At 38.9% G+C, this 20,067-nt stretch overlaps 1 protein-coding gene across 1 annotated transcript; it reads left to right on the plus strand.

The window, feature by feature from the left end:
* Positions 1-13,628: 13,628 nt before the first annotated feature.
* Positions 13,629-18,826, plus strand: CIMIP1 (ciliary microtubule inner protein 1). Its single transcript, XM_074157550.1, has 5 exons — positions 13,629-13,690; positions 14,348-14,365; positions 14,484-14,565; positions 15,632-15,730; positions 18,671-18,826. Exons 1-5 carry the CDS (start codon positions 13,629-13,631, stop codon positions 18,824-18,826), a joined length of 417 nt encoding a protein of 138 aa, XP_074013651.1.
* Positions 18,827-20,067: the final 1,241 nt, after the last annotated feature.

Here is a 20,067-nt window from a genome sequence, read left to right on the forward strand (position 1 = left end):
TTCAAAAGATTCCTAAAACCCATAATTAATAGTGCTCTGTCAAGCACACAACAACTAAACAGTTAGCATTATACAAACCAAAAAGTACCATGTCCATTCATAACAGGGTTCAATGTGTTGAGAGGTTTTGGTTTGAAATGCATCACCTTACCGGATGTCTCCTCACATATGATAAAGCCCATATAAGCACTTTGGAATCATCCAGTTTATTAACTGGCTTGAATCCTGGAGAGTATTCATTTGCTTTCCATTGCTACATTTCAAGGCAATCTCCCTTAGCACAGATTTTACCTTAAGAGTGTTGTGTTAGATGATCTTAAAAAAAAAAAAAAAAAAAAACCAAACAAACAAACAAAAAAAAAAACACCAACAAAAAAACCCCAGAATTTTTAAAAGAAAAATACTTACCAGAAAACTTGAATAGGAGAGCATAGAAAGGAAAGAAAAAACTCATTCAGTTTAGGGTATTTTTGTGTTTTCAGGTATTTCCATCCTTTTCTACTTGTTGGCTGACTTGAGCTGCAACACTAAAAACTTTGGCAGAAGAGAGCAGCGCAAGAGAAATGTCACCTTTCTCATTATGGCTAGTACCCTGTGGGCCACACCTCACAAGCATGAAGAATCCCATCCAGATGATATACTGCCACCATAGTCAATGACAAAAAAGCCACATCGCTCTTACAAGTGAAATTTGGCTGGAATAGTATCAAAGAACAGAGTGCCAAGCATATTTTTGTTTAGCTAAATTAAAGGACTTTCCATTGTTTCAGCTAGGACCCATATGTCACTCATACCAAGGGATATCAGTAACACGTGTTCTTCTGAAGAAAGAACACAATGAACCGATTAATCAAACCTTAAAACTGTGAAGAAAATTATTACAGCCATTTGTTAAAATACAAAAGGGCATTAAGAAAACAAACAGTTCTAGTGATATTTGCTATGGTTAATGCAATGATATTGTCAGTGAACGAGGTTTACAGAAAATTGGCACCGTCTTTTCAGGACTTGAGTGGTTCTGAAGAAAGAAGTTTCTTAGCACTTTTCTCTGATTCACTAAAAATGAAGAGGATCATTCTGTTTCTGTTTGTATCTACATGAATCAGGATAAGACTACTGAAATAAGTGTGTGTGATTCTGCACTAGCTCAAGTCTTTTTTTATAACTGTACAAAGGCATTTTGAAACCCTCCTATTTACATGATAGATAGCAAAAGTAGTGTTAAGGACACCTAACTTCAACCAGAAGTTATTAATTTATTTGAAGCTGGCGGCCTAAGATGTTGTTATCAAAAGAAACAGGCACCTTCAAAGGATGGTGAATCCTATGATGGTGGATAGCCCAGAGCAAGTGGAATGTACTGATAGTTCACTTCATCTACATATCTCATTTTTAGATATGTAAAATGAGGCAATGGAACTATACAAAATACCAGCAAACGGAGAAGCAGTCTCAACAAGTAAGTTTACTTAAAAATATGCCTCAGTAACCTAACAGTCTGAAACAGGCCTGTGGCATCAAGACTGGAGTACTACAGAGATGGAAGAAAGCAGACAAGCCAGCGGTAGAACCACAGGGCTCCACCTCCCTCACGCAATCAGAGTTCACATTTTACCAGGAAGTGCAGGTGGGGCATCTGCATCGACTTCAAATAGATTTTCTGAAGTGAAAACACATGTAACTGTACATTTTTGGTATTGTTCTTTCAGCCATAATCATCTAAAAAATATTGGCAAGGCAAAGTTCATAGACAGAGGTACTATCTCTCATCAGACCAATCAGCAAATCCCATTGTGCTATCTGCATATCTCTCTTTGATTCCACACGTAAGTGAAATATCTGATTATGCAGTCATTGCTGATGTACAGCTGTATGACTATACCTTTTCCTCCAGAAAAGAAGCTCCAGAAATTTGCAATAGTTTTGCTGCCCTTTTCATTGTCATTTTAAATTTTTTTAGTATGTCAGGCAGAGAAATCTGTGCTAATTTCATTAACAACGACAGTCGGTTCTCTTTAGATCTTCCTCTTTCTCAGCACTAGTAAGATAAAGCTGACGTGATATCCTGGTTTGAGTGACACAGGACTAATTTCTAGTGCTTGGGAAAACTGCACTTTTAGAAGACTCTAGTGTCTGAAGTTGTGAAAATATTTACTTTATAGCCAGCCAGGCTATGTGGGATTCAAGGTCTCGCTGTTTCCAAGGTTAGCCAGGTACAGCAATGAGGAGGAGCGAGACCTGGGCGCTTCACTCAAGCTGCCAACAAGTTTATTCCATATCACAAACATCACATTCAATATAAATTAAAAAGTTTGCTGCAAGAAGTTCTCTCTCCCTTAATGGTTGCGATCCTGAGAACTCCAGCCCCGGTGCCGAAGCCCTGACCCCTTCCCTTCCTCCCAAAGCCGCAGCGCTCACAGTGTCCCACATTTGCCGTCCCTGCTGGGAGTGCATGGCTTCCTATGATAGAATGGGCTGAGGACAGTCCTTGTGTATTTTATATTGGCATTGGGATCAATACTGGTTCTTTAGTGTTATTAATGTTAACTATCTAGTCTTACTCTATTAAATCTGTTTATATTTCAGTCCTGGGGTTTCCTTGGCTTTTTTCCCTGATTCTACTTCCCAGGTGGGGAGGGGTCATCGTTTGGCTGAATAATTGTCTGATGACAATAAACTGTTGTGGGTTTCTCAAACCATAACAAGCAAACCAAAAAGTATGGTGCTGTTAAAGCAAGTACTGGGACAGTTCACAGCCCACCGCAGATTAATTTCATTTTATCACAACATTTTTGCTTAGAAACAGAATGAAGAGCTCCTCCATATCCTAGCAAGTGCTTAGCTGTAGTGTTAGTGCAACCAGCTGGATAACTTACGTAAGTACTGTTCAGGTCCTTGGAAAACACTTCCCTTAGAAAAGGGACTTTATTATAGAGATATCTGCAGAAGCAGATAGAAGCTGAAGTATAATGAGCCTGTAATTTAGTTCACTCCTATGCTCTACTGAGACATTTAATCAATAGTCTTCAGCGTCTTTACACAGGTAGTCATATCACTGATTTCAGTACAAAGTCCAGATGAGTGCTAAGGATTCCACTCGAAAATAAGGAAATTCAAATTATAGAGTCCTCATTCCAAACAGTTAAAACAGTTAAGCATCTGCATGCCTACTTAAATGAACAGTACAAGTGACTAAATGAGACTGCTAAATCTGAAGTAATACTTGAGCAGAAACTTTGCAGGAACAAACAAAAAAAGTAAAATCATCAAATTGGAAATACAACTCGGTCATTTAAATTACAAAGGACAAAACACTAGTAGTTATTGGTCTCCTTATTTAAATGGTGTTTATTTAGAGTAATTAATTAACAGAACCCTAAGACAACAGATAATGCTTCTTGGGCAGAATTTCTGTTTCCATACCATGCACACATGAAATTCAAAGTGAAAGGCTTAAAAGCCTAATGCAGTGAAGACAAAAAATATTAAACTTTTCAAATCCGTATTTCTCTGGCCTTTTCCTCACCCCAGTCTCCTATCACTTTTTTTTTCCTTAAAAGACATTATGTGTTAGGAGAGCAAAGCAGCCTGGGGAGGTGATATTTTACCATCGTCTGTGCCATTAATGCAGTTAAAAAATCCTCAGACTGGAAAAATCAGACAGATGCATCTTCCAGGTTCACATGTGCCAACTCCATCTGTTAAATCATTAAAACACAGGCTTGGCAGATTCTGGAGAAAAACACATTTGTTTTCACTATAAAGAGGAAGAGTAAACTTTCTTTCTGTTCTTATGATTCCCTCCCTCCCCCATAATTACTGTAATGTGAAAGCCTGCGTGAGTGGGTACTATTTAGCATGCTACTGAAAGAGGTTTTCATTGAATTGGGATACATATGTGTTAAATTGTATGTCATAACCTGGGTTAGTCAAAGATCTATTAAGCCAGATTTTATAGCTACATTAAGATGCTTCATCATTTGCCTTTTTATTGCATGTATCTTGCTACAGCAGCTAGTTAAACACTCATTTTCCTTACAGGAAAGAACCTGTTCAGGTTATGTTTAAAGGTACAGTTTACATAAGAAACAGCAAATCTGATCAAAGCAAGCTGCCAAATCTTGAATAAAGCAATTGATAACAATAAACCTTTTTCCAAATTTGTAAAGAAAAACAAAACATTTGTACTTTCAGGATAAACAAAAGCAGCAAAATCCTAACCTAAATTCAATACCAACATCCTATATTTTCCCAATATCAATACTAAATTGATTTATGCATTATTTCTTTTCTACTACAGTCAGGGTACAACCGTTCTTCACTATGGCAACATTACCTATAGAGCATATGTCTAAATATTGAGCCTTTTGAATGCAACTAAATATTTCTAGGTTCATTGTATTTTGTAAGTATGGCAGTGTAAATATTTTAAATCCCATGACCTCCCACAGCTACTTTAAAAAAAAACAGATTGCTGCTGAAAGCATTTCTTTCTGTTTGTATTCTACAGAGGAACGGAATTTCATTCTCCAGGCAGGGTTTTGTATTCTATTGAGGAGCTGAATTTCATTCTCCAGGCAGGGGCTTATCCAAAGAGCCTTCCAGACATTAATACTGAGAATATTTTCTGAAAAGAGAAGCATCTTTCACAGCACATCATTCCATAGATGATCACAGACCAGTCTTCAGTTTTATCAGCAGTAAGGTGCAGAGCTAGCAATTGCTAAAGTCACCCTCTACTTTGCACACTGCAGAAACACACCAGCATTTTTTTTTTTTTTTTTTTTGAGATGTACATGGCCATTTCATATCACTAGAAAGGGCCTTTTCATTTACTTGAATAATGGTAAATAAAATCTTCATGTTTTGGGAGGAAATTTACTGTATTCTCAGCGTAAGACTTTAGTCTTCTCTCTGAGAAGACCTCACAGCACAGGGACAACTGACCTTTGTCCAAGGGAATTTAAATACACTTTTGCTTCCAATACTTTTTTTTGGAAGTATAAACTGAGCCTGCTATACCTGATAGATAATTCATTAATAATATTATAGAGAAAAGCTATTTTCTTTCCCATCATTTGAACTGATGAAACTATGTCCTGCTCCCAGACCAAAAGAAGAATTCAGTAGGTTTATTAGTGGATAGACAAAGAAACACTTTATTTCATAAACGTGTATGTTGTATAATTTAAATTTATGTAATGTAATAAAAATCCTGTCAGCCCAATAGAAGTGACTAAGATATACTGAAACAAACCAGGTAGCAGCTTTACTTTTTGAAGCTACACTCTGGCTCAGAATCCGATGAGGAAGCAGCAAAACCAGACAAAATAATACAGCAGGGTACAGGTAATTCCTACTCCTGTATCACACACAAGCTCATTCACTTGGTTCTATGGTCTCATTTTAGCAGTTCAGAGGCCCTCTGGAGGTTACATTTAAAATTTAGCCAACAGATTACAACACTTTAATTCATAAAATGAAACATGGTCCTATCAACGGCAGTTCCACAGACAGCGTTACATAGTGTTAAATTCTATGTGTGTCTTAAGTTCTTAGTTTGCTGCCTGAAAAGGTTAACACCGTTTTGTTGATACAAAACAAAGATTTAAAGAGTTGAAGTAGCTTCATATTTGTTTAGAATTATTTATTATATATCCAGCAGTTCCACGTATTTACTTCATTCCTATCCAAGATGTACAAATCTTTTCAACCACACAAAAATTTATATGAACAAAAGATGAAGTAGATGTGACAAATAGAGGCAAATCTATCAAGCACTATAAAGTGAGCCCAAAGCCAGTGATATGTACCTTTACTGTCATTAATACACAATTCGCTACAAGAATAGGCAAATTATTGTGTTCCTTGTTCTTTAAAAATGCAAAAGAATACTTCAAATTTATCTATCTAGAACAAATTTCTATTAATATTTAAATACATGTCAAAATTTTACATTTACAAGTTCAAACAAAAAAAATGCATTACTAGTCTGAAAAAATTAGTGGTAGTATTATATAAATCACCTTTACATTTGAATTTGATTCTGGTTCATTTTTAAATAACATTTAAACCCAGCAGTTGTGCTCGGAAATTTTATCTGACTTTTTTTGTTTGCTTACATTTTCGTAACTATTTTATATCATCATATTAACAGTTATTTTCCCTTTACCATTCTTAACAGCAAAGTGGAGAACAGAACAGCTATTTTACATCAAGATATCTGTTTTTGTAAAATAAATACATTTTCATAAAGGATATTTCCATTGCATTATCCTGAAGTTTCAGCAAGTCATCATCCCCTGCCATTTTGTACATCAAGGCCCATAAAATAGACTTCATCCTCGAAACTGAAATCTTACTTTACATGTTACAGAACTGCAACTTTTATTACTGTCAATAGTCCCCGCAAAACGGCTGTGGGACCTGCAGGTCTTTCCCAAGAAGGGGTTGGAACATTTCTTTGACTGAAATGGTGATTCTCCTTCTGTTATTTGTAATGTATGAACCACATCCTCATCTTTCACCCCCCTCCTCCTTCAAAACACTTCTGAAAAATCTGATGGGATTTATTCTAACCAGCTATCTTTGCCTAGAAGTGATGATGCACTATGTACTCCACTATCAACAAGTAGAAGAGCTGTATTTCTGCAGTCCTAGAAGAGTTCTTAGAACCTGGGAAAACTGCAGAACCATTGCTTTGAGTCATCCAACACTTTCCTAAATACGCTCTTTCACATTACCTACACACCATTTAGGTATAGGCTGGGCTCTATACAAGGTACTAGTTACAGCTTCTCCACTGAAGATCAGCCTTGGTTAACATTAGGTGGAATAGAAACCATTCCACCAATACTGAGCAGCATCGTATTTACATTGTATTTACAACCTTACCACTTTTATAGCATCAGCATAACTTCACTGTCAAAGCTGTACTCAGGTAAGACTAGTCTAACACAAAAAAGATATTTCAAAATAAATATAAGAACAAAGTACAACATGAGTGCAACAAGCAGAAAAAACAAAAGAAAACATGGGAATATCAGAGAACACAAAACCGAAAGAGTACTTCAACTATCTTCCAACAAAAAACTGTTACTGTAAGTATGTCACTTTCTAGCAAGTAGTTTTAATGCCTGTGCTCAGAGAATGCACAGGGAAACTTATCTGAAAGAGACAATAACTTCATCACCTTACGGCAGCAAATAGAGAAATCTGAACTAATAACAATACCCTCTTAAATTAGAATACAATTAGATGCTGATATCCATCATTGCCTATAATCACCCTCAAGGGACACAAAACCGCATACAACTAACAAAACGTTCACTTGTTTTAAAATTTACAGGAGGCTCAAAGAAGTTTCACATGCATTTTACCTCAGAAACAATGTGCTACTTATTCTTCCTACCAATGATATTTTACATAGCATTGTGGGATCAAAATGAATTTTCAACAATAACATATTTTCTGACATTCTCCAAGGAAAAATTACTAGTTTCTTCCCTCTAAAAGGATTTAGATAGAATAACATCTGTGTTGAGATTATTGTGAATATGTTAAACTGACAGCAAGTCTCCAAGGGGCACTGCTCATTAATGTTCTGTGCATAAAATTAAAACTTGAAATATATTTTTCAATCCCTTTTGAATCATTTAAGTGATTCTCATGCAAAGAAACTATTGTGTTCCAATAATATATTTGCAGAGTAGGATATGAAAGCTATTAAAATGTCCTAGACCCCCTGCCTTTCACGCAAAAGGAAAAAAGGTGACTCTGATTTGAACCATGCTCTGTATTAAAATAAAAATACTTTCAAAGACTATGAAGAGTTTTATTTCAGTTTATACAATGCAACAAAATTCAAAAATATGTCTTTTTCCTTCATCTTTTATTCATATTGTGCCTAGGTACCCCTGCAAGTATCAAGGGGAGAATTCTGATAAGTGTTGCACATCGACATTTACAAGAAATTTTTACACTAAGCAAGCTAGAAGTGGTGGTCATGTTCCGTGGTTTTTGAAATTGCAATAAGGCAGCATTCTGCAAGCTCTCTGCAACCCAAGCTGTGGAGTGGTGCTCAGAGACAATGCCTATTAATGAGGAATTTTAATGCAAACATGCCCTCCAATTTGAAAGTGACAAAGCCCTCCATGTCAGCAGCAGAAATAATTTTATTTGGAGAGCATGTATACTTATTCCATCAGGTACAATACAAATATTAGTGTATCCATCAGGTGTAACGTAAAGAAGTATCTCTTCCCAGAGAAGCTGTGGCTGCCCCATCCCTGGAGGGGTTCAAGGCCAGGTTGGACAGGGCTTTGAGCAACCTGGTCTGGTGGGGGGTTGGAACTAGATGATCTCTAAGGTCCCTTCCAACCCAAACCATTCCGTGATTCTATGATTCTACGTAAATCCTTAGTTTGAACAACAAGCAATGAACCTGCTCAAAACCAAATAAAACTCCAGGAATTATTGAATTGTACCTAAATTCAATTAAGATTGTTCATGCCTTTCAAGCACAGAAATCTGCATAAGGCTGTAGCTGTAAGTGCCATTTTATGGAAAGAAAACATTTTATTGGTGGGGAAACAGACACACCTCTCACAGTTCAAAAGTCACTGGATAACTACAGCCATAAGATGACAGTTCTAGATTTTGCTACAAAATATAATGGTTCTAACCAGGCCACTGGGTTCCTTTCATAAATGGAAATTCAGGAATTCCAATTAACATATTAACTCCAATTAACAAATAACATATTAACATTTATAATTAACATATTATTATATCTATAGTGATAGACTCTAGCAGGTTTTTTTTTTTGGAATGAAGCCAGAGTCTATAGTGTCAATAGAACTTTGTTTACTTAAATCACAGTAATCATAACAAAACAGTCTACCACTCAAGCTGCCTAAATCTGAAATACTATTTAGAAACATTAGAAAAAGACAGTGAAGTTAAGTTTACAATCTCCCCTATTAGACTTCCACATTTAATACTGCAAACGATGAGGCAGGAAGCACAGAATTGCTAGTACTAATTAATATTTCTTGGTAAACATTTTCAATGCAAGAGCCTAACATACACAAATGGGTATATAAACATCTCAGCAAACAGCTTCATTTTCAGAGGTTCTGACATTGCTGAAATTGGAGGGGAAGAAGCAAGCTCAGTGTAGCTGAATGAAAATAATGAAGCTGCTTCTCAGGTTTTTAGATGCAAAGATAGCAGTGCTTAGAGTGTGAAGTGCAGGCCTTCAGAAACAAAACCAGAGAACATGTATGTACTGGCATACACCACCGTGGGTTTCCTTAGGGCCATCAGCATTCTCCTATTCCATCAGTGCATTTATTCTACTTTCCCAGCCATCAAACAGACTAGTCACAGCACTCACAGTTGCCTCTACAGAGCTGCCAGACATCCGGCAAAAGCTGCAGCACAACAAGAATGTATGGGACTTACTGGTCCCACGCTTAGTTAGCAACACAGCTCTGGGACAATTCCCCGAATCACTAGTGTGTGCTATTCACGGCACATGTATTACATTGCACTGCCTGAACCTCTCAGATAGAAACCAGGGTTTACAGACACCTACCCCAGCAGGGCACAAAGCAATAGAAGTCACACAGCCCCCTGTGCTATAACTGTTCCCACGAAGAAAGAATTACTATCTATAACGCCCATCTCTTCAGAAGAAAGTGTATTTGTTACACAAGATCTCTACAGTTGCTAGTTTGTTTCAAAAGTGTTCAGAAAACAAATACACAATTCAAAGCTTCATTTAGGGACAAAGGCTTCTTAAGTTGGAAGCTTTTAGATCACAAAGGTGAAAACCTCGTATTTTTTCATTTGCATTGTTGCTTTCCCATTGACTGTGACAGTTACCACAGTTTATGACAAAGTACACCGTTATACTATGGGATGAGGACAGAGCTGGATGAAGAGTCTCTCAAGCACTTTCATGCTGCTACACGCCCAAGTCTGCCAAAAGCCGAGACAGTCCTTACACGGCTGAGACCTCCAGCCAAGCAGATCAGATCAGGGACTGTCCTACCCAACCACAGTATTATGTGCTATAGCGCCCCAAGCCAGCTCTGCCTACGCGTACCTTGCATGTACATAAAATAAGAATGAAATAACAATAGGGTTTTCTTACATCATCCCATACTTCTTAGAGAGGATTCTCACCTGTCTTTTTTTTGGGGAGGGATGGGGGTGTAAATGTCCAACCTAAACAATGCAGAGCTCTTCATAAAGAGGTCAAGGATTTAGGTCTAATGGTGATTCTGTGATGAATAATTCAAAATAATAATTTCTGTTTACAGCCTAAGAACTAGCAAGTATAAAACCATTTAATACCCTTTACAACAAAAAAACCCAAACACCTTTTTCTTTAACTTTCCTGCCCATTCTCTGATAAAAGGCACTTTTGTACACTTTTCTTCATAAATAAGCCATATAAAAAGCCTTAACATTTTCATATCAGGGTAGACACATGAGATTTCCAGAAACCAAAAATTAACTCAAATCTTGAAGACTGTGAATGACATTATCAAAGCCATCACTGCATTATACAAAGTCTTTTGCAGCAGTAGAGGTCTAAGATATCCACCTACCCTGGGTTGTTCATTTCAGCTCACACATCACCTTTTCCTGTCTCCATGCTGTCTGCTGCCTTGATTGCAGAAGCACAACTGCTCATGGAGCTGTTCTGTGAAACAGATTAAAACAGTAAACTGACTTTCTCTTTCTGCAGAGTCTGTTTAAGTCAGTTTGGTTCCTTGACTTATTTCGCTGAGAAGTACCACCTATATTTGTGTCAATGCAACATCCTAAGGCTGTAGCTTTGTAAAAACTTGGGCCTAGCATTATCATCCAGCACTGCCATCCTCCAAACCCATGTGCATCAGCTCATCATGTGCTGGTGAAAGCATTTGTATAGCTACACAGAAAACTGTATTTGGGTTAAAGCATCTTGTTTTCCACTTGGTTAGTTTTAATCCATATCAGTACCCCAGCCCTGTGTCAGAACACAAGCACGTTTACTATCTGCTGGGAAAAGGAAGAAGGTCTGTAAAAAAACCAAGACTGAAACTATTTCCCCAGTGACAGGGTGATGCCTTATGCAGGTGAACAGACATCTGAAACTCAAGATACTAATCTGCAACTCCTGAGATATATACAGGTTGTAAATTTCCAAAGAACAGTTGTGAGTTCTCAAAGAATGGCCACTTGATCAACAGCAGCACTACTGAGCACCTGAATAACAGGATAATTCCCCATGGGAAGAGGACAGGAAGCGTTAGCATTAGGATTTCACAGAATCACATGGGGTTGGAAGGGACCTCTGGAGATCATCTAGTCCAACCCCCCTGCCAAAGCAGGTCTACCCAGAGCAGGTTGCACAGGAACTTGTCCAGGTGGGTTTTGAATGTCTCCAGAGGAGGAGACTCCACCACCTCCCTGGGCAGCCTGTTCCAGGGCTCTGCCACCCTCAAAGTAAAGAAGTTCCTCCTCATGTTTAGGTGGCATTTATGGCCATACCCAGGTTACAATTTACCTGTCTTAGACGATCTGAATGTTGTTTGAAGCACCAAGCATTCAGACTTGACTCTAGTTAAATATATATCTTGAGTGATGTAGTATCTGCTTCAACATTCGTCACTTGAGGACAAATGCTACTGTATATAGCTACAAGATCCAGCCCTTGAGCAAATGACTTCTGACTCTCAATGGACCTGTATCCCTAAGTCATTCAGTAGCTATTAGCTCACTAAAATCGTATTTCACTTCTTTTTTCATAGCGCAATTCTAGTATCATCCTGTGCTCATAAGAACCTAGTAAGACCTAAAGCTAACTACTCATTTACTGCATTGCCTCATCTAAAAAATGGTTCAGAAAAAAGAAAGACTGACCGTTATGAAGTCGTATTTTCACTATGAGAAGTTTCATTCTGTCTTGACAGATGCTACTACAGTTTAAATCCTGACACATAGTAAACTATGAATTCGATTGTGTTCATTAACAAATTACTTTATTTCTCAGAAAGCATCAAGGCTGTAATAAGAGGGCTCCTGAGATAAATGTGACTGAGCAGCAGGAGTTAATTAAGTAGGACAATGAGTAAGCATTTATGGGCCTGATAGGAGATCCAGCTGATTTAATTGCTAGTCTAATTATCAATGAGAGAATCCCCCCCCCTTGCCCAAGAAATAGCGTGTAAGTGAAAAATTCTATTTGTTGATCGTATAATGATTTTTAGAGACCCATAAGATCACTATTAATTGCTATTTTAGGAATACAGAAGGTTTTTTCTCCTCTTACTAAAAGAGAGGTTCTTAGTACTTCTAAAAGGACTAATAAATGTATATACAGGTTTCTCATACTAAAATATTTAAAGCCTTTAGAACCTTTGCTCTATTAAAAGAAAAAAAAAGCTAGCAATTAAGCATTCAAACACACTACCTATAAACCGCTCGGCTTAGGTCAAAATCTTTCTGCATTTATGTTATAATAAGCATAATAGCTGTCTAATGGTGTGAAAAAGCCACATTAACTATTTAGTGTGTTTGTACAAGCCAGTTTCCAGACAAAAAGAAAGGGGTCAGGAAACTATTTAAACCCATGAGGGCAAAGAGCCAGTTGGCTACATTTATTGTTGAAATGTTTTATAAAAGCAATTGCAAGAAAATAAATTTACCAAGAAAACTGTTGGAGAGCCAAAAATATTAATATGTTGGAATACAGTGAAATTTTTACAAGCTGTAAATATTTTTTGTGTTCTTACATATAACCCATAAAAAATATGTTGAGGTCTTTCTCAGAACTTCTAATATTAGCATGTAATTTGTAAAAAACATCTACCAGGAAAAGGGATCAGAAAGTCACTGTATGTCACAAAACCAATGTAATTTCCAACTACAACTACCAAAAGACAAATTTGGTGGATATCAAGAGGACCTAGGAACTGGAGATAGCGGGTTAAAAAAAACTAGGAAACCGAAGCAAACACCAATCATAGCACATATGGTCTGAGCTTTGGACACGTTAACAAGCCCATTCTCATCGGAATAAAAAACCAGCATCCTTCAACCGTTTCTCATGCCCATTACAAACAGCTAAAAACACTGAAAGTTTTTGCCTGTTGACCAACCCCCTTGCCCGGGTTTAACGCAGACTCTGAACAACTCGCATCCGGAAAGGGGTTCAACTGTTTGTTTTCTGCTAAGGGGAGCCTTGCTAACCGGCAAGTTACAGAGTTTATAAACACCTCTTCCTCTGAAATACAGCGAACTCCTCAAGCAAGGTAACAGCTTTTTCTCACCTTTAACCAAACACGTCTTCCTACGGAAGAGCATTTAAAAAAACAAACACTCAAAGACACCCCCAGAAAAGCAGTGACAACGTGAAGCGCGTTTCCTGAGGGACCTAAAGAAAACACAGAACGGGCATTTTTAGCCTTTCACCTGGGAGACACGTTACGGCTCCGCTCCGGGAGGGCGACGGCGGGGACACGCACCGCCTCAGGGAGCGCGGGCAGCCAACGGCCGCGGCGCGCGCCGGACCTTCCCGCCCTTCGCCAACCGCCGCCCAGCAACGGCTCAGGCGCGCGCCCGCGGCCGACATGGCGCACCGCCGCCCCGACCCGGCCCAGTCCTGCAACTTCGTAGCGCGGGACAACTGCTGGTAACGGCCCCGGGCCCCCCACCGCCTCCTTCCCTCGCCCGAGGCGGCCTCCCCGGCTCAGGGCCCGCTCTCGGGCGGGCGAGGCTGAAGGAGTTTGTTCTTATGGCCGCTTCAGGCGTGTCTGCCAAGCGCGTGTGCCCATCCAGAGGCCTGCCCTCTGCGGAACGCCCGGGGTTTTCCGTACCCGCGAGCGGCACCGCTCCGGGTCGGACAGGCCCGGCCCGAGCAGCCCGCGCCGGGTGTGAGGGCTGGAGAGGGCCGGGCCGCGCGGGGCGGAGGCCGGGTCATCAGTCCGCAGTAGGTGGAAGTATGTGCGAAAGGACATCGGTGCTTGCTTCTCCAGTTTTTAAAAAAAATGTGTCGTGGCAAATTTCAGAGAACGACGGGACGGCAGGGGCTGGAAGGGACCTTCGGAGATCACCCCGTCCAGCCTCCCTGCACGGCAGGGTCACGCCGAGAGGCCGGACGGGAACGCCTCCGGGCGGGCTTTGAGTGGCCCCGGAGAAGGAGGCCCCTCTCTGGGCAGCCTGTGTGACCTCCTCCAATTCCGAACTGAAACATAATTGGCAAGGCAGTGCATTCACACGCAGTTTCATTTCCAACCTGTGGAAAATATTTCCCCATTAGCTCTAAGTCACACAATTGTTAATTCATCCATAAACTTGCTGTTTTGAGGTGAAGATATAGAGATTCATGCAAAGTGCTGTGCTTTGTGACATTAGAAGTTGGGTTTATGTGTTGTTTTTTCTAATGAAAGCTTTCAAAGTCATCTTAAAATATTTCCCTGTTTCAGGAAAAAATTCGTTGAAAGTGAACTAGAAGCTGCAAAAAGATGGTCTCACAAATGGGGATTCTTGAAAACGCCTCTTGAGGAGGTAAAATTGAATGGCGTATAAGCAACATGGGAAATTTGCTTGGACACAAATTTATCTGGATACAAGATTATGAGAGCACCGAAGACTACAAAAGTAGTGAGCATGCTTTACTAAGCTAGGTTTCGAGGTAGCAAGTGCACTACTTTTAATACGGGTTTAAAGTTTCAGTTTTCCTCTGAACAAAATACAGCAAGTGGCGATTTATATGCTATGCATATTCTGATGTATTTCTCTTGAGAAACATGACTCCCAATAGTGTTAACAAATACTAAATGCACACTGACAAGAAAGTATTTCCCCTTTGTCTATCCATATGGTAGTCTAAAAATCTAGGGGAAAAAGGTTCTAGCTAATTAAATTTTCAGTGGGGGAATTTACAACAAATGAAAATATTTGGAGAGATGTCTATTCTCAGTGATGTTTAGATATTAGAATATAGTAGCACATAATGTTACATTTGGAATCACAGTATTTTATTGTTATAAAACAGGATGGATGCAGCCCCTGAATAGTTATAAACGTACTTTCCATGGGGCTAGAAGTACTTAATTTGTTCTAGGATTTTTTAAAAATTCCTGTAGGCACCCAAGTTAGCAGCTTTGACAGCTTTGGTCCTCTGGGCTTCAACGTCCATCCTTGATAACTGTGGTGTGTCACGCATGCCACCTTTGCACAGTACTAGTAGGTCTAGAGCTGAAAAGTTGGCAAACTGCATTGTTACTATTGGTGAACACATGTATTTAGCATTTATTAATCTTTGTTTTGTGGTCATGTAAGATATATATAAGATATTTCTAGCCCTTTTTGGACCAGTGATGTAGTTAAGAGAGTTGGAATCACTCAGCAGTATTTAGCCTTTCATCTGAAATTCAGAATTGCATCACTGTCTGAACCCAAAAATGACATTACAGTAATTTTCAAAGCACTACAATAAGTAGTCCTACTTTAGATGGAAAGAACAAGGAATTCAGATGCAACAATGAGGGGAATGCTGTAGATATCAGACACTACAGCATATTTCAAAGGATAAAGAGTCCCATTTTTAACACTGATGTTTTGGTTTTAGTTGACTGAAGATGAAAAGAAAGAAAACACAAAGCCTAAGATGCAGCTTCCAGAACATCTGCAGATTCGACCTGTGACACCTGTGGAAAAATACATTAAGGTTAGAAAATTAGATTTTAAAATTGCAATACAGCAATATCTGTCTTAAGAAACCACAGAAGCTCTAAACATCAGTTGTCTTGTAGAGGTGGGCCTTTAACTAAAGGTCAAAGTAAATTGTATTTGCAACCCGAGCAATGCTTTAAAAGCATCCATTTAAGACAAGGAATTGTCCTTTGGATAGGGTTGTTAGTTCACAGAGCTTTCACTGTACATAATCATCTTTCTGTCCAGTACCTCCCCCATGCACTCCTCTGTGACATCGAGTAACAGAGCAGTCAGCTGTACAGCTTAGTACAGAAGAGTGCTCACAGAGCCATTTATCACTGCTGGATGGTCATTGCTCAGATATACACATAGATGTCTGTCTTCAGGTCTTATCATAACCTTAACTCTCAGTTTTATCTGTTGGTTAAGATGCAGCCATTTTTCTAGCTTTACTTAAGACAATGTTCTTGTTGGCAGAGACTATGCCGCTGTACTATGCAGGCAGCTAAATCAGTGACATTGGGAGAGGAACATGTTCATAAAAAGGGAAGCAGTATATGCTAACAAAAAGGAAGGTTAGTCCACTTACAGAAAATTACGGAAACAAAAGAGATTGGAAATTCCTATTTGCTGAACTAGCTTTCTTTGAAAGTATTTGAAGGGTGGGGAGATAAGGTGAAGAAGTAATAGAAGCTTTTACTGAGATTAAATTGAAACAGAAATTAAGAGCTAATGCTGAGTGTGGCAGAGAAATGAAATGGCAGCATTTCTGCCATTAATGCTACTTGTTCTTCAGTTTTGTCTCAAGCCTGCGATTTCTGTCAAGTTTACCTCTGCTTCAGTACAGTGAGGGGGGGGGGGGGGGGGTGTTAACAAATCACACAGACGGTTACCAGCTGCTAAAGTAGCATGCATTGCCTGGTGCATGCTTGTCGCAGGCACAGTGATTAACTCCACTCATAAGAGGGAAGTAGTGAAATATTTATTACGGTGAAACAGTGATTTAACAAAGTTAGTAATAAATGCAACAGTGTTTTACAAGGTTGGATGTCAAGGTACACTCTATTATTTACTGCATAGAGGACAGGGTCAGACAAGCTGTCAGGGAGACCCTCCCATTGAGTCACGAAGTTCAGAAAGGACCCCCTTGCTTTCTAAACTCCTTCCCAGAGAGGAGTCTGGGTACGGCTGGATCCAATCCTAGTCCCAGACTTGGTCAACAGTTTTAGGCTAAAGGATTATATATGCACAATCCACCCTTTCCATTACTTAGCTAAGATATCAAAGTTTAGCATGCTATTAGTGCCTTACTGAGAATCTGTTGTGGCAGGGAATCACTCGGCCTCGAGGAGCAGAACCTTAAGCGAGCGTCCCCACTCAAGGGGAGATCCTGGCGTGCAGCCGCGGCCCCGCAGGAGAGCTCCAAGGGCTCTTGGCTGTCCACTATTTCTAGAGTGAGGTATTTGACCAATAGTCATATTCCCATGGGAACAAAATATCTAGGTCCCCACTCCAAGCAGTGTTTTGGCTGCATTGCCAGCCATCCCCCGAAGTCCAGGTGCAATTCATCACAACTCCCACTGATGGTTATGGCTTGAGCAGGAGCCTGGGGGGGGAAGGGAAAAGGGGGAGAGCACACCGCCACAATGCTAAAGCAGGGATCATACTTTCAATTTCACCTCAGAATGTTTATTTGCTAAGGAAGATAAGGGTTAGCTGTGATTTAGGTCACCCTTTACATATTCAGACTGAAGTTTCTTAAGTCCTTATTGAAAACTATGTGTCTTTCTGCACATTTACCTTCATGGTAACAGTCATCATATCTATTCTTCTCTCTAGGTTAGATTAATAATTGTTTCTTCATAGTCTCTTTCCCCAGATCGTAAGCGGGACAGGATTTCCTTCGTTATCCTGCTCAGTGGGTGGCACTTTTGGCCACAAAAATTATCTTTTCAGAGGAACCATTCCACCTAAATATCATAAACATTTTCTAATCTTGGCCAAAGAACAAAGTGAAGCAACTCTGGCAAGAGAACTGACACGTTGTTCTCTTGCTGTGTATTTCTCTACTAAGACCCCAGATGCTAAAATGATACAACATGCCCAATTGAGATGATTCAGCCAAAGTAAGCACAGCAGTCAGTGAACAGAGACTGTTGGCTTTTGTTTTGCTTCCTTTTTAGCTAGATTAGTTGCAGATTAACTTGATGCTTACCCATCTTTTAAATCAGAAAGAAGGTGGAACAAATAAGTAGTTCTTGATGCAAAAGCCAGCTTGGGCAGTAATATCTTTAGCATTTGGCCATAAAATTATTATTCCATGGCTGTACTGCTACCAAATACATTACAGCAAGTATAAAATGCTATTTCTCCTGTTTAGAGAAGTTAACTAGTTTTAAAGACTATTATTATTCTGTAAGGAAAAAGGCTAAAGTTGAAGATAAAATTCTTCTAATAATGTAAAGCCCTTAGAAAGCTATTGAGCAAAACTGAAAAAAAAGTATGGCAACATACACTACTAAACAATAACACTGCATTTTGATTTCCTGTTACACATACCAATTTATGCACTAAAAGACTTTTTTTTTTTTTTTTTAGAAACGTGGTGAATGAAAGTTAGTTACTTCATTGGAATTTGGCCATTTTACTTCTGTCTTTCCCTGTGCCTTGCTATAGAATGGCTACATTACTCTAATGACTTTTTAAATTATAAACTATCATGTACTATAAATAAAACTTGCATGCAACTGGGCTATCTTTTGAAGTTCTTATTTCCTTCTATTAATGTCAGTGTGTGTTTAGGATATTAATTCATCAGATTGCATTCCAACCCACCGTTTTTGATAATTTCTCATTTCCATCCATACTACAGCACAAAAGAGGGGGTTGCATGACAGATATCACAATCAAAAACCTTCTAATCATTGAATTCTACATATTACGTTTATTCTAGGTGATTCCATCTCCTCCAGTACCTAAGACTACCCAGGGATTTATTGGCTGGAGATCAGCTGTTCCAGGGTTGGAACTTGAACATGGTTTTGAAATCCAAAGCTGCAAAGGTACCTTTTTTAAGGATTTGAAGTGGCCATATGAGCCCTCTGACTGACATTAAGAAAGAGCAGTTAGGCACATAGATCCATTTGCATCCCTAAGTTAACATTCCATAGAGGACCATTGGACCATTAAACATTTATGCTTTAAAAACAATTTATGTAAACATTCACAATCATTTTGGTAAAGTGCGAACATTTTAATACAGCATTTTACTTGTTACTGTTTTTTTTAAAATCTATGGCGTCCAAGCTGCTAACACTGCTTCAGGTTGACTTACAAGTAACAATGAATAAACTCATATAAAGATCATAGAGCAGGTTCTGCTTTTATTAGCATTAGTAAGACTGTGATTTTAAAATATGTATTGGAAGTCTTTAAAAAACTTATTTTGTAATGACATTTTAATAATTGTTTCTCCATGAAAGCCTCCATTCATACTCTGTTTAACAGCAGCTTTTTCAAACATAAATACAGACTGCCGTGTTCCTGACAGCCCTACCCTGCTGCTCATTCCCAATTCATCACTTACCAGTATTGGCATTTGTGTTTAGAGTTAGTTTTCAATCTGCACTCTGAACTGGCCCACTACTGAGTTGCTCAAGTGCCTGTGTTAGCACAAAAGCATCTCTTTTGAACAGACAGAGAATGAAAAGAGGCAAAGAAGAGTAGCAGGCATGACTTAAATTGGTTCAGGCTGCTGTGGAACAGCATCCTTGCATTTGGAAATAAGCTTTCCTCATTAAAAAACAAAACAAAGAAACAAACAAAAAACACCTGCAGAAAAGATAATTATCAGGCTTCATCACAGTGTGTCCACTGTGGCTTGAAAAAGACACACAAATCACAAGTATAGTTAAGTCATAATGATTAAATGCATTGTCTTTTGTGGTGTTTGTGCTTTACAGGTAGTTTGTGTAGTTATACGCCTAAGTAATTGAGTAGTTCCCAGCGCAGCTGTTTGATTGGTATAAATGAAGTATAAAAGGCCACCGTAATACAAAGTCACTTTCAAAAATCAGTTTTGGTATCAAACCAGGTTTCTTTCAGTTAGTTGATCAGAATGCAAATGTGTTACAAAGTATTTATGTTGCTTCAGTTTTGTTTATACCAGTATTTATATCAACCAGGACTGGTGAAAGACTCAGAAACAGTAGAGGGTTGCACTGGTGTAGCTATCTCACTGCACTTCATTACCTACTTGAAGATTTGCCAGGACATCTAGAAACTCAGAAGGAGACTCATTTAGTTGTAGCAACTATTTGCAGGATATAGTTCTAGTTGGCTAACATGTTT

Source organism: Numenius arquata, chromosome 12 (genome assembly GCF_964106895.1).
Source record: "Numenius arquata chromosome 12, bNumArq3.hap1.1, whole genome shotgun sequence".
NCBI lineage: Eukaryota > Metazoa > Chordata > Aves > Charadriiformes > Scolopacidae > Numenius > Numenius arquata.

Bases quoted from the DNA above. Each gene is read 5' to 3' on its own strand.
- CIMIP1 (XM_074157550.1), top strand. From the start codon at position 13,629: ATGGCGCACCGCCGCCCCGACCCGGCCCAGTCCTGCAACTTCGTAGCG. The intron at 14,566-15,631 runs GTAAAATTGAAT...TTTTGGTTTTAG, and splicing joins TGAAAACGCCTCTTGAGGAG to TTGACTGAAGATGAAAAGAA. The intron at 15,731-18,670 runs GTTAGAAAATTA...CGTTTATTCTAG, and splicing joins CTGTGGAAAAATACATTAAG to GTGATTCCATCTCCTCCAGT.